Source organism: Argiope bruennichi, chromosome 4, assembly GCF_947563725.1.
Source record: "Argiope bruennichi chromosome 4, qqArgBrue1.1, whole genome shotgun sequence".
Classification (NCBI taxonomy): domain Eukaryota; kingdom Metazoa; phylum Arthropoda; class Arachnida; order Araneae; family Araneidae; genus Argiope; species Argiope bruennichi.
In genome coordinates this window covers 65,547,516-65,562,040 of record NC_079154.1, presented here as the reverse complement: position 1 = coordinate 65,562,040, position 14,525 = coordinate 65,547,516, and the positions used below count along the sequence as shown (strand labels likewise).

Sequence of the window (14,525 nt, the reverse complement as noted above, 5' to 3'; positions counted from 1 at the left end):
AATGGCTCTTTCTGCCAGCCACGCATGATTTATGTATTGTGTGCGTACCTCCGGAAATATGTGGTCAATGAGAGCATTTTGCGAATCAACGACAGTGCAGAAATTAGTGGACAAGTTTATGCATTCAGTATTTTCATAGACAGCAACTTTTCCATCACCAGTATCTAACAATTGGTCCGAGAACGTGTCAGCAGATGGATCGTGTAGCATTTGGAGTGCATGTTTATTTTTAGCTGGACTTATTCAACATTACTCCACAGTGGCGAGGATTTCAAGCAAGCGTTGATCTCATCAGCGTACGTTGAACGTGGATAGTAACACCCTAATTATCTAGCGTTATGAAATATACTTTACGACCTATTCTCATATCTACCAATTACACATAAAAAATAAAAATCGGTTGAGCCGCTTCGGAGGAGTAAGAACACAAACACCGTGACATGAGATTTTTATATATTAGATATCTTTTACTTAACTTTCGTAGTAACGGAATAATTTTTACTTTTGTTATTCTATCTAATAGATAATAATTTTTTATCTTTATTATTCCGTTATTGTAATAATAAAGGTGAAAAATAAATTATTAGAAAATTCAAAGATATATAGATAAAACTGCCTTTATCTTTATTAATCCAATTATATTTGTAAAAGGAAAAACCCGCACTCAAGGTTTGTTCATTATCAATAGCGACGAAATATTACGCTCGCGACAATGTTTGCTGGTGGTAATAGGTGGTAACCATTACAAGCATATAATACGAAAACGAGTGATATTTGTCACTCGTCGTGTGCGAACTATTCCGCTTCCGAATCAAAGTAAGTTAGCCTCAAGAATATTGCCTTATTTAAATTTATTCATTTTCGTGATCAATCTTAAAGGATTATAGGACCTTTAAATATTTAATTTTTCAAAAAATTTTATAACAGAAATCCTTCTGAAAATTTTAAGGAATTCTACATGTTTGTACGTTATTTAGTTTAAAAGATATAGTCAAAAACGTGAGAGTCAATGTTGACTTTTCATTTAGAAACGTGAAGATAGTGATATTTGATTATGACACTCGTGAATGGAGAAGCTTAATAAATGATTTTTTTACTTTAAAGGCATTTTTCTCAATACTACATTTTCAGAGCTTGCGCGCAGTTCATCATATCAATGTGAAATTTTCCAAGTATGCTTAGACACACATAATAAAGAAAATCATGCAAAATCGAAACATTATCATGCAGACTTTTTTTCAGTGCTTGCTAATGCTAAAAGTGCTTTTTTTAAAAAACATTATCATGTTTTAGCAACATAAAAAGTAAAATAACTCCAGTAAATCTATTAAAATATTTATCATTTTGTATGATTATCAAGTTATGTTCTTCGGAAGTAAATTGATGTAACATTTATTATATAAGTTGCTTATTTTCAGAAAAACTTTGCGAACAAACAAATTCTATCTTCGACAATTTTTACGGAACATGTTTTTTTTTCCATATATGTATATATTTTAATTAATGAAAATTATTTCATTGATTTAAAATTTCATAAAATTAAAGGCCTTATAAAACTGTAGTAAAAAGTCTATTAAGAATTTTTTATTACTTTAGTGTGAGGCACATTTGACCAACTTTCAAGATCTGTTTTAGCTGTTAAAGATCCAGTAACCCCTTAATATGGTGACTTTTTTAACATCATATAGCGATTCTTAGTATCATATAAAAATAGCTCAGAATATTTCCGAAAATAATATTCAGAGTTTTGAAACAAAATTGCAAATGAATCTCAAATGCATATCATGGAATCAAAGCCTTATGTCTCTAGCTATAATTCTTGTTTATTTTTAAATTCAAAATGAAATATATTGAATATTTTAGTTAGAAAAAAATCCCCCTTTCATTCTTGTAATTTTCTTTTTCGCTTTAATCCACATTCCGCAAAATCTAGCTTGCTGTTGTTCTTAAATGTGTTAAAACCAGGTGGTATTTCCCATGCCATCTTTGAGGCGAATTAAATTTTATTCTAAAATCGGTCATTACAATTTTAAATTATAATGAATAAAATACACATAGAACAAAGAAAATCTTTCAAAAATTGAATAAATGTTTGATATGAATTATTCAGTCAAGGAAGAAAATTAAAAATTTATTTATTCGAATAATTATACTGTTTAATCATTGACACATTGTTGGATTCTAGTGCAAAATTTAATGAATATCGGCAAACTTAAAAGGAGAAAACTCTAATTACCTCTTCGGAAATTCTCTATAACAAAACAAGTGGTAATCTATTTTCAATCTTTAAATTAACGATACTTTTATAAAGATTGTAATTAACTGGATAATTATTATCCAGTTGGCGTTCGGTAAACATTTTTTTACTATTGCTCTGAGATGTCTTTCAAAACTCAATTTTCAAGTTAGGAAGTTAGTTTTTTTTATAAGTAAACTACCCGTCTCGGTTAGAAAATAAAAAAAAGTAGGAGTGGCCATCCCAGTTCATTTCGCTGTTTAATGATGTATTTTCTTTTTAAAATAAAAATTGAGTACTTCACTAGTAAATAATTTTTTTAAACATAAATGAAAGCATGAGCTATTTGACTTGATTTGGCTTGCTAAATGATATTAAGTATTCAGTAAGTCAATGCTACTTTTTATGAAAGCCAAGTGAATATTTTTCATTAATTATTGATTAGAAATGATAGTTATTATGCTAATGTATTTATTGGTAAAAATTTTTAATTGCCAAAACTATGTAATACATCAATGAATAAGTGACACTTACAAATAAGGAAAAAATTATTGATAATCTAATTTAATTTTTAATTGACAATAACAGAATTCGATATATGATTTTAAATGATTAAATGAAATATTTTTAAAAAACTGGGGATTAGTTCAGTAAAACTGGGTTTTTAAAATTACTTTATTGCTTCTTTTATTAACAAAAAACTATCATATTAAATAATGGGCTCGGATATGAAAAATATTACAAAATATTTACATTTTGAGAGAAACATTCAAAAATTTGAAAAAAGCAAATCTTAAGGCTTAAATATTCTACAAATTAAGATAAATTGCAAAACTCATAGAAACTGGAAAATAATTTGATTTGATAAAATATTGCAACGAGCTACTTTTTGATTCTTAAGTATCTACTACAAGGGTATTCTTTTTATCCCTAAATAATTATTTTCCCAGAATTCTCCATACTAATAACTAATGTTTTTTAAATACTTTGACATACTTGGAAGAAATTTATAGAAATTGCTTTTTTGAGAAAAAAGATTGCACAATTTTCATATGGAATAAATTAAAATAATTTCATTAATTTGAATAAAAAGATCGATTTTTTTAAAGCATCTATACAATAAATACCGGTTTGATTGATTTATTCTTCAGTTAGTGCTCCACACAGATTTCAAGCCTATTTAAGATAATTTGATGGGAGATATTAGCCTTATAAAATTGAAAACAGATTTTATGTAGCTATTTCTTCTTAAATTAATTACTGAAAATACTATTTTCTTCTTTGTAAGTATCATTTAATTATTAAGTAATGCATTTGCTCCTTCACTTAGATTTATTTTATTTTTCAAGAATTACTTTGTTTTCCATTCTTGAAAACAAAGACTAAGATAAGCCTTTTGGCTTTAAAATTTTTAAATTTGTATATATTCATGTTTTTAATGTTCAAAACAAAAATTTCATCTAAGTATCATTTAATTATTAAGTAATGCATTTGCTCCTTCACTTAGATTTATTTTATTTTTCAAGAATTACTTTGTTTTCCATTCTTGAAAACAGAGACTAATATAAGCATTTTGGCTTTAAAATTTTTAAATTTGTATATATTCATGTTTTTAATGTTCAAAACAAAAATTTCATCTATGAATACACATTATTAAACATTTAAAGATAGGAAATAAATTATTTTATCAGTTCTAAGGAACTGTTGTGCACTTATTTTTTTTTTCAAGGACTACATGAAATATTTTATTTTTTATTATTTTCTCACATGGTCATCTGAAAGAATGTTACATATGCATAATTTGTTTGCTTGATATAATATATATATACCTTCGTAAGTGAAAATTATCTAAACTTGAAATATAGCAATGCAACATATTGAAGTCTTATCTATGATTGAGTAAAAAAGAATCCTGAGTACAGAGACAGTAGCGATGAGTTAAAAATTCATTTTAATCTTGACTAATTACCGAAAAAGGCACAATACTGTTTAACATTGATCATGAAAATAACTTTATACTGCCTTAAGCAGTTAAGCTGAAAATGTGCTGTTGATACAATGATTTCTTTAGTGATGATGACTATGATGATGGTGGTAATGATCGTGATACCCATGATGGTGGTGATGATCGTGATGCCCATGATGGTCATGTCTGAAATGAATTATAAACTCCTTTCCAAAATAACAAAGTAACAGCAGCAACTTGATATTGGTAAAATATTGTGAGCTAAAAATAGTTGAATGCGCAGAAAATAAGTAGTAAAAAACTATTTTATTCTTTTCGAATTACCAAAACACAACTGACACATTCATCAAATTCCTTATACATAAGAATCATAAAACAGATTAGCAAACAGAAAACATTCAAAATAGTGATGTGTTGCAGATGCTATTACAGTTTTAATGGTGATGTCCATGATGTCCATGGTGGTGATGCCCATGATGATGTCCATGGTGGTGATGACCGTGATGATGATGGTCATGGTGTCCATGATGATGATCATGGTGCCCATGATGATGATGTCTTACGTCAGTTGAGCGTTTATGGTGATGGTGATGTCCGTGATGATGATGCCCATGGTGGTGGTGACCATGATGATGATGATCATGGTGTCCATGATGATGGTCATCATGATGCCCATGATGGTGATGCCTTGCGTCAGCTGAGCGTTTATGGTGGTGGTGATGTCCGTGATGATGATGATGGTCATGATCGTGATGTCCATGATGGTGGTGATGATCGTGATGCCCATGATGATGATGCCTCAGTTCCACAGAACGTTTATGGTGGTGATGATGCCCATGATGATGGTGATGGCCGTGAAGGTGATGATCATGATGCCCATGATGGTGATCGTGATGACCGTGGTGATGATGTTTAGCTTCTACTGCATCTTCAGGTGTTCCAGAAACATAATCACAAATGATTATAAGAGAGCAAATCATACAGATAATGGAGAGATAATTCATGGTTTCTGGAGATTATTTAGAAAGGGAAAAAATTACTACTGAAAGTGAAATTCGACAACTGAAATTGCAGAAGTGATTATGTCTGGCAATATCGGTGGTTTTATAAAATAAATCAAAGAGAAGATTTCGAAATTAGTATTTGGAAGTGCTTGGGATACAAACTCAAAAAAAACCCATCAACAATGAAACAAACAAAAATGTTTCAATCTTTTCAAGTAATTGAGTAACAAACAAGTTTTAATGTTCTATGTCATAGTCCATTCTATACTTTAAAAGTGGTAGTAAATGGTAGTTTTGAGCGGTTGTGTTCTCTGATGCAGAAAAAAAAAATTGTCGGAATAATCACGTCATTTTTTTTTCTTGTACGACATATATATCATAGTGTAAAGCAGAAAATATTTCTTAATTGTTGTCATATCTGCGCAAATGTCACAATCTTTTTCCTACAAACGCTTCAATTAGTTTCTAAATTTAGAAATAAGACTGTCTTTTTCCCTTAAAGATTTATCTGTTACTCAACAACTCATTCTTTATTTTATGTTAAGTTCTTACAATGTCAATAATAAAGGAAAGTCAAATTTCTTTAAAAAATATATCACTTGGAAGACAATGACTTGCAAAAGTTTGAAATCTCTAAAATGGCACAAGCACCGTTCTAACAATCCCATGAAATCTCTATTGATACTTTCATGAAACACACAATTATAATTTTTATATCAAAACTGTTTTTTGATTAAAATTGAGAAAAATGTTTGCATATTCTTACAAGATAAGATCTGATAAGAAAAGTTTAATAAATAGTTCTAATTTTTACATGAAACAAAAAATATTGATTAATAAGATATTCGTATGTACAAGCGGATACTTATATGAATAACACAAATACTTTTTTTAAAATTTTATTAATGTATTATGAACTCATACAACTATTTAATATCAATTTAAATAACTTTTTTTGACTTTTCTAAGCGCTTTAAATAAATTTTAAGTGAAATCTGTATATTGTAAGAAATCTATTGAGAAGAAGAAATCCTTCCAAAAGAGATATTTTCTAAACAGTGAGTAAAAAAAATGCTAAATTACATCAGAATTTATTTATCGTTTTTCATTCTTAAGGGGAGTTGTCTGTCAGTATTATGCTTCGCAAAATTTCAAGAACTTGCTGCTTTTGATATTTTGGTTTTGTCCAAATAGATTTCTCACTAAATTATGCAATATAGGAAGTATGTACATGAGACATATGAGATTAATTAATGAAATATATTTTTAAATATGGCTTGTATTTTAGTTATTTTAATTCAAAATGACTTGACAGGATAATTATTTTTATAATTTTTTTAATCCATTCCTTTCATCATAGTCAAAAACTTCAAGAGTTTATTCATTTGCTTTAACGAAATATACTATATAAATTTTAACTATTATATCTTAGAACACCCTTCTTTTATATATCTACACTTATTACGGTATTTTTACAATCCTGGAAATTTTTTTTTGGAAATCAGTATTTTAAATATTCATGTTTTTCGTCACATTTGGAGTGACCTCCTTAGAATTTTCAAAACGTTCTGCCTTGAATTCCTTTTCAACTAAAATAAAACAATAAAAATTGACTAGTGCAAGGATGTATGAATATAGAGTATGTACAAAAACGTTATTATTGTTCTTAGAAAGATAATTCTTAACCATTAGTAACTGACATCCTAGGATTTGTAATGCAACAAAAAAAAATTCTCAGAGTGATGGTTAATTCATGATAAATGCCCTCTTTGTAATCTAAAAGACTTCTTGTAAATCACTTTTTTTTCCTTTTTCATATCCTTCAAATTTTTCAAATCCCACAAATAATCTTCAGCCAATCAAATACTTTCGGGGGGGGTGTTTGTTTTTTGTAATTCTAGGTTATATTCAAATTCCGACGCTGAAAAAATTCATTCTCAGCGAAAATAATTGTATTTTTCATGCAAAGAGATGAATTTTAACAACTTAAGCGCCACAAAACAAAAAAATTGTTTGGGTCTGCTGGCCCATGAGATAAAAATTATTCATTAGGCATGCAAAATCATAAATGTAAAGAAAGTGTATTTCATTCGATCTCTTATGTAAAATTATTTAGAAAGGTCCAGAATTTGTTAAAACACGAAGTTCTTTTAGCAGCAAAGAAATTCAGACCCAAATTTTCAATTTGAATGTTATGAGAGATCACATTTCCAGAAATTTCGGTGCTACTATCTGTTGAAAAGATTATCGATTCCAGGATTTTCCGTGGATGAATCTGAATCTGAGTTCAACGATTCATCATCAATTAGCATAAATAGTAATTTATTACTAATTAGCAGCAATTAAAAATAAATCTTAATTTAAAAAAGTATCCTAAACAGAGTTAAAAAAGTATCCTAAACTTTAGTAAACTTGGTACCCACAATTTACCAATTATTATTCATTTATATGACCAATATCAGCTGCTCAGCTGCGGATCAAAAAAATAAAGGATTTCACATGAAGCACGCGTGAGTTACACGATCCGAACAATTATACATATCTTCCGAGATACGCTTACTCCAAGTAGTGATTAACGTGTTAATAATATTTTCTCAACTAACTGAATATCAGATTGAAATTCAAATGAATATTTTCAAACATCTCAAAGATGTTAGAGAATTTTTTTTTAATTCTTCGATCAGATAGTTATAAATACGAAATGGTTATTAAAACTTTTTTTTCAAATTTTTCAATTAGGAAAGATTATCTTTTCCTGCCACGACCTGCCAAATGTTATATAACCCAAGGCAATCATGATTTTACTTGATGATAAAAATCCACATGCTTGCGCCATGCCTCTAAAACTAGGACGTAAAACTCAATTTCCATTAACAACCATTAATTGGATAATGATAGAAAAAAATTAGTGGGAACGTCCTCTATTCTATTTTCTTGTATGCTTAGCCAATACGCACATTCTTTTCTGTTTCCTTTTTCTTGCACTACACAACAACCCCTTAACGTATAGTGAGGTTGGAATAGTGTAGAGATTAAGGAGTGTGTAATAATACATTTTGAACTTCATAATATGAAGAAAACTGTGCATGGACATGAAAACTTTATTTTTAATAACAGCATCCAAAATTTAAAACATTCCTTATTTTGGTCACAAAATCTCGTACCAAGTTATATTTATCTATGTTGTACATGTTCACGTACATGAATATAAAGACCAACAAACGATTTCTTTTCTACAGATTTTATCCAAAATTTAATTACGCTTTACAATTCTGAAGATAAATCGACATCCAAATCTCGTCCTTAAAGCTCTTTTAATTCTTGGGGCTATTGTGCTACCGTACATAAGGACAGACAAACTCAACTTCTACGGATTTCGTCCGAGTCTTTATAGGAATCTGCAAATTCGTTGTTGAAACTACACACCAAATTTAATTGCTCTAGCTCAATAAATTTTTGAATTATTGTGTTCACAATAGAAAGACAGATACACAGACGTAATATCAAAAATGTGTTTTTCAGTCTCGGAGAAGTCTGTAAAATGGAGGTCCATCGAGTTTTCTGATTACCATAGCATTTTCTCTTTGTATTCGAGAAAGTATAAAGACAGAGAATTATCGATTATACAGTCATATCATATTCCATGCATTAGATTTATAAGACTTCATTGCTGAATAATCCGATAATTCTTATATCCCAGCAAATTGCAAGTACTTCAAATACAGGCACTTTTGCAGGTACTTCAAGTACAGGCACTTTTGCAAGTACTTCAAGTACAGGCACTTTTGCAAGTACTTCAAGTACAGGCACTTTTGCAGGTACTTCAAGTACAGGCACTTTTGCAGGTACTTCAAGTACAGGCACTTTTGCAAGTACTTCAAGTACAGGCACTTTTGCAAGTACTTCAAGTACAGGCACTTTTGCAGGTACTTCAAGTACAGGCACTTTTGCAGGTACTTCAAGTACAGGCACTTTTGCAAGTACTTCAAGTACAGGCACTTTTGCAGGTACTTCAAGTACAGGCACTTTTGCAGGTACTTCAAGTACAGGCACTTTTGCAAGTACTTCAAGTACAGGCACTTTTGCAGGTACTTCAAGTACAGGCACTTTTGCAGGTACTTCAAGTACAGGCACTTTTGCAGGTACTTCAAGTACAGGCACTTTTGCAGGTACTTCAAGTACAGGCACTTTTGCAGGTACTTCAAGTACAGGCACTTTTGCAGGTACTTCAAGTACAGGCACTTTTGCAGGTACTTCAAGTACAGGCACTTTTGCAAGTACTTCAAGTACAGGCACTTTTGCAGGTACTTCAAGTACAGGCACTTTTGCAGGTACTTCAAGTACAGGCACTTTTGCAGGTACTTCAAGTACAGGCACTTTTGCAGGTACTTCAAGTACAGGCACTTTTGCAGGTACTTCAAGTACAGGCACTTTTGCAGGTACTTCAAGTACAGGCACTTTTGCAAGTACTTCAAGTACAGGCACTTTTGCAGGTACTTCAAGTACAGGCACTTTTGCAAGTACTTCAAGTACAGGCACTTTTGCAAGTACTTCAAGTACAGGCACTTTTGCAAGTACTTTTTAAATCAACCTTTTATTACTGTAATATTGAGTTTAAAAATGCCCCTATAATTTAAAACCTAGGCATATTAACCTTTTAAATACGGTTCCTACTATTTCTGCGAGGAATATCATACCACTGCTCTAAAGCGGATCACTAGAAAATCGAGGATTGAAACAGTTTTTCGTTAATTTCAATACTAGTTTTGTTCTTTTTTCGTGTTTCTAAAAAAAGGCTTTATTTTATATTATTTCGTTAGATTCGATTCTTTCGATTCTAAATGATACCACAATCTTCATTTCATAATATCGGAAATGGGAGTATATTTAGATATATTTAGTACCAGAAAAAATAAATAAATAAAACTGGAAATCATCAATATCCACTTATGTTTGGAGAGTTAAAATTACAAAAATAAGACAAGTATAATTTTAATTATAATTGTTTTTTATATTCCTTTGAGTAACATTAATTGTTATTACATGCCGTTTTTTTTAGTTATTCACACAACAATGATTTCATTGTTTTTGCCTCTTTATTAAACTAATGCACTTTGAAAAAAAAAATCATTGCTGCCGCATATAACTTTATAAAGAAATGCAGAAATCGGGGGCAAAAAAGAAATGCATTTCAAGAACATCGAAAAATTTCATTTCAGTATTTGACAGTTCCTGAAATTCTGAAATGCGATGAGTGAAGTAAAAATAACTAGGAAAAAAAAAGGAAAAAATTGGCGCATTCATTTTTCCATTTCGTTCAATTTTTTTCTCCTTTTGGTTAAACTTTTTTTTATTGGTGAATGCATGTTGCTTGATTCTACGCTTTCAGAATAATTGAAGTGACTGAAGAAGTGATTTTATTTTTTCCATTTTTTTTTCTCACAAACACAGTATTCTCCTTATAAAAAAAAATCTTTTTTAATAAAAAAAAAATAGTTGTAAAATACGAATGCACCAGATATTTTAAGAAATTTGTTCATCTTTATTTCATGTTCCTTAATGTTTACTGGATACACACACACACACACACACACACACACACACACACACACACACACACACACACACACACACACACACACACACACACACACACACACACACACACACACACACACACACACACACACACACACACACAAAAAAAAAAAAAAAAAAAACTGTGTTTGGTATTCTTGACCTGTGATAGAATTTTGAAAGGGCACGTTATAAATTCAATCTTGTAAAAATGTTTTATTTCCGTAATCGATGAAAATTTAAGCCGAGATTTTGAGTTAAAATAAATGTATGTCTTATACTCTTTATCTCAAAACAAGCATGGAAACAACTTCACCTTGTTTCATTTTTCTATGCTTTATTTACCAAAATAGGTAATAGGTAATGTATGTCTTTATCTCAAAAATTTCAATGTGTTTCCTTTTTCTATGCTTTATTTACCAAAATAGGAATTTTTAGCTATTTCTTTTAATCGTCCAACAATCATTTTTATTATATCACTTATGGAGCAGTAGTGGCTCATCAAAACCGAGTCGTGCTGCTATATACAGCTTTGAGTATTTCATAATTTTTAATACAATCATTAATTCCAAGACTAGAACTTGGACACTTTGTGATTCCACTTGATAATTTTGTTGACAATTTTATAATTATGTTGATTTTTCGTCAACCAATTGAAACCAAAAATTGACACAGCGCAACTATTTTAGCAACAAAATCAAATACTAAATATAATTTTAAAGTCACTGTACATTTGTACATTGTCATTTTACATTTATAAATAAGTTCATTGTACATAGTGCTCATTTATATGTATCCAAATGTACAGATCCACATGCAGTCAGCACGCTGACAAAATTTGATGCGTAACTATACTTTAGATGCAAAACATCTGTACTAAATTTCATTTATCTAGCTCTTAAATTTAATTACACATAGATTTTGTTCTCTTGTATTTGACAACAGGAATGAAACATCTCCTGAAAATGAATTTCATTCAAAAAATGCATGCTTAATTTTTTTTTTCACAGAGAAATGTAACACAAAACAAGCAGTGCGGTATAAATATACGTAAAAGTAGAGAATAGAACTGGTAATTTTTAATTTATTAGCTTTCATTTGCAACCGTGTGTGTGTGTGTGTGTGTGTGTGTGTGTGTGTGTGTGTGTGTGTGTGTGTGTGTGTGTGTGTGTGTGTGTGTGTGTGTGTGTGTGTGTGTGTGTGTCCTATTCTTTTGATTTGATTACCTTTAGCTGTATACCGATGATGCGCATGCGAGATAAAAATTGGAAAGATTTTTAAAAAAAACTGCTTTTAAATAAATGTTGAAATTTTAAAACTTGGGTAATAAGGTAAATTTCGAAATAACAACTACATAAAATATAAGGAAATTTACAATATTTTAAATTAAAATAGGAATTTGAAATATGGACACTATAATTTTAAAAGTATATACAAATTATTTTCAATTTCTTTTTTATTACATTAAAACTTCAATTATCTCTTTGTTAAATAATTCAAATGAATGCTTTTTTACTTAACCATTTTATATTTTTATCATTACAAATTTCAATGCATTTTAAAAGGTGCTATATATGGACAGCAATTTCTAATATATTTCCTATTCTATTTTAAAAAGAATACTAGATTAATTATAATAAATTTGATAATTCTGAAGTAATAAGCGCATTACAGCAAAATTTAACTGCATCAAATAAATAACACTAGTTTTTTTTTTTTTTTTTTTTTTTTAGTAAACAACTTTCGAAAAATTTATAAAATTATTCTCCTGAAAAATGAACCTCCATTTTTGTTTTTCGCATCAATGAAAATTTTCCATTACAACAAAAAGAGTTATTAATGCAACTTTTTCTAAAGAATTGCATTTAGAACTTAATCTAATTTTTTTTCACGGAACAAATGAAACTATATTTTACTAATGCATTAAAAGCATAGATAAGTGTGAAAACTTCTTAACATAAATGAATCTATTTCTATTTTAATTTATTATGGATCATAAATGAAATTGAAATAATCATTGAAGAAAAAAATATCCTGTAAAACTTAATGCAACTTGTTTTAATTCAAAAGAGTGATTTATTTCTAAACATGTGCTTTCACGCTTTAATTTTTCTCAGAAATACTACTTCGATTTTCTATGGTATGATTACTAATTGAAGCACAATTTTCAAAATGGAAAAAAATTGATTTTTTTTTAACGAATTTGTGTTAAAAACTAAATTTAGAATAAAATAGTCAATGAGAAGAAAGTATTTCACAAATATTTTATTTTTGAAATTACCAAAACATTTTAACAACTTCTAATGTTTTCGAATTCGAGAATCACTTAAAGAACTGCATTGCACTAATATGAGCAATCTACATAACGGTCTGCAATTTGCATTAGCTTCAGTGGTGATGGTGATGCCCGTGATGATGATGATGGTGACCATGGTGATGTCCATGATGATGATCATGATGTCCATGGTGTCCATGATGATGATGGTGATGTCTTGCTTCTACTGACCGTTTATGGTGGTGTCCGTGATGATGATGATGCCCATGGTGGTGGTGATGATCATGGTGTCCGTGATGATGATGATGATGATGGTGTCCGTGATGATGGTGATCATGATGTCTTTCTTCTAATGAACGTTTATGATGGTGATGATGTCCATGGTGGTGGTGATGGTCATGATGCCCATGGTGATGGCCATGATGCCCATGATGATGGTGATGATGATGCTTTGCTTCTAATGCACCTTCAGGCTTTCCAGAGGCAAAATCGAAAATGACAATTAGGGCGACAATCAAACAGATGATAGTAATAGACCGCATGTTATCAAGTGGATGCTTAGAATCGAATGGAAACAGGATTATTTGATATTTGATCGTCAGATTTGACTTTCCATGGTAAAATGGCAGCTTTATATAGTAAATACAGCAGAGTTTTTTGAAATACATTCTTTGAAGGTAACAGATAAACGAGGTTAACTTCAAAAACAAAACGAAAACAAAATCATATTTCGCCACTAAACGCTTGTTGATTTCTATGTCCAGACTTGTGCTTATTTTTAAAACAGAACAATGAAATAGAACAATATTTTTTTTTCATGCGAAAATCGGTCATCTGAAGCTGAGATGATTTTCATTGAACCTGAATCATTCTTTTTGCCATTCCATTGTAATAGCTTCAAAGAAAGAAAAAAAAAAAGAATCACTGATCTCTTCATGGTGCTATGAAAATTATTTTGCAATAATTTCATCACCATTCCCTTTAATATAAAATATATACGAATTGATCAATCATGTCCTTGTTCAAATAATTTTTTGAACCTAATATATCGATGCATTTCGCACTTGGAAGAAAAATAAACAGAAATTGAAATTAACACAGTAAATATGAAAATTTCGTAAAAATAAGATTTCTTTAGATACAGAAAAATAAAGATAATTTAAAACATATGCCGAAATTCGAAGTTTTTGAGTTGCGGTTCCAAAACTAGATTTTTCAGATTTAAGAAAGTCTGAAACATGAATATACGCCAAAATTTCGAGTTATAATTTTTTTAATGTTTACATGTATTTTTTTTTTCAGCTCGTATATGAGAAATAGAAATGAATATCACTGCAAAACTTTATTAGTTTCACATATAACTTTACTTTATTAGATGCACATAGTGAGCTACGATGATTCCGACGTTTCGTTATTTTGATAACTCGTTTATTATTTCATTAGTTGCCTTTGGCGACCTACTGGTTT

General features: G+C 29.9%; 3 protein-coding genes across 3 annotated transcripts; 2 read left to right on the top strand and 1 right to left on the bottom strand.

Annotated features, from left to right (window-relative positions):
* The first annotated feature begins 4,611 nt into the window (after positions 1 to 4,611).
* On the top strand, positions 4,612 to 5,118 carry LOC129966338 (prostatic spermine-binding protein-like). Its single transcript, XM_056080758.1, has one exon. It carries the CDS (start codon positions 4,612 to 4,614, stop codon positions 5,116 to 5,118), a length of 507 nt encoding a protein of 168 aa, XP_055936733.1.
* Positions 5,119 to 8,860: 3,742 nt separating this feature from the next.
* On the bottom strand, positions 8,861 to 11,249 carry LOC129966337 (uncharacterized). The gene is made up of 2 exons (XM_056080757.1): positions 11,204 to 11,249; positions 8,861 to 9,783 (listed from the first exon to the last, which is right to left on the bottom strand). Exons 1-2 carry the CDS (start codon positions 11,247 to 11,249, stop codon positions 8,861 to 8,863), a joined length of 969 nt encoding a protein of 322 aa, XP_055936732.1.
* A 16-nt stretch (positions 11,250 to 11,265) lies between these two features.
* On the top strand, positions 11,266 to 13,557 carry LOC129966336 (prostatic spermine-binding protein-like). Its single transcript, XM_056080755.1, has 2 exons — positions 11,266 to 11,273; positions 13,170 to 13,557. Exons 1-2 carry the CDS (start codon positions 11,266 to 11,268, stop codon positions 13,555 to 13,557), a joined length of 396 nt encoding a protein of 131 aa, XP_055936730.1.
* The last annotated feature ends 968 nt before the right edge of the window (positions 13,558 to 14,525 follow it).

Excerpts from the sequence above, each read along its gene's own strand:
- LOC129966338 (XM_056080758.1), top strand. The coding sequence starts at position 4,612 with ATGTGTTGCAGATGCTATTACAGTTTTAATGGTGATGTCCATGATGTC.
- LOC129966337 (XM_056080757.1), bottom strand. The coding sequence starts at position 11,249 with ATGATTGTTGGACGATTAAAAGAAATAGCTAAAAATTCCTATTTTG. Across the intron at positions 9,784-11,203 it reads AGCTAAAAATTCCTATTTTG|TACTTGCAAAAGTGCCTGTA; the intron begins GTAAATAAAGCA and ends TGATTTAAAAAG.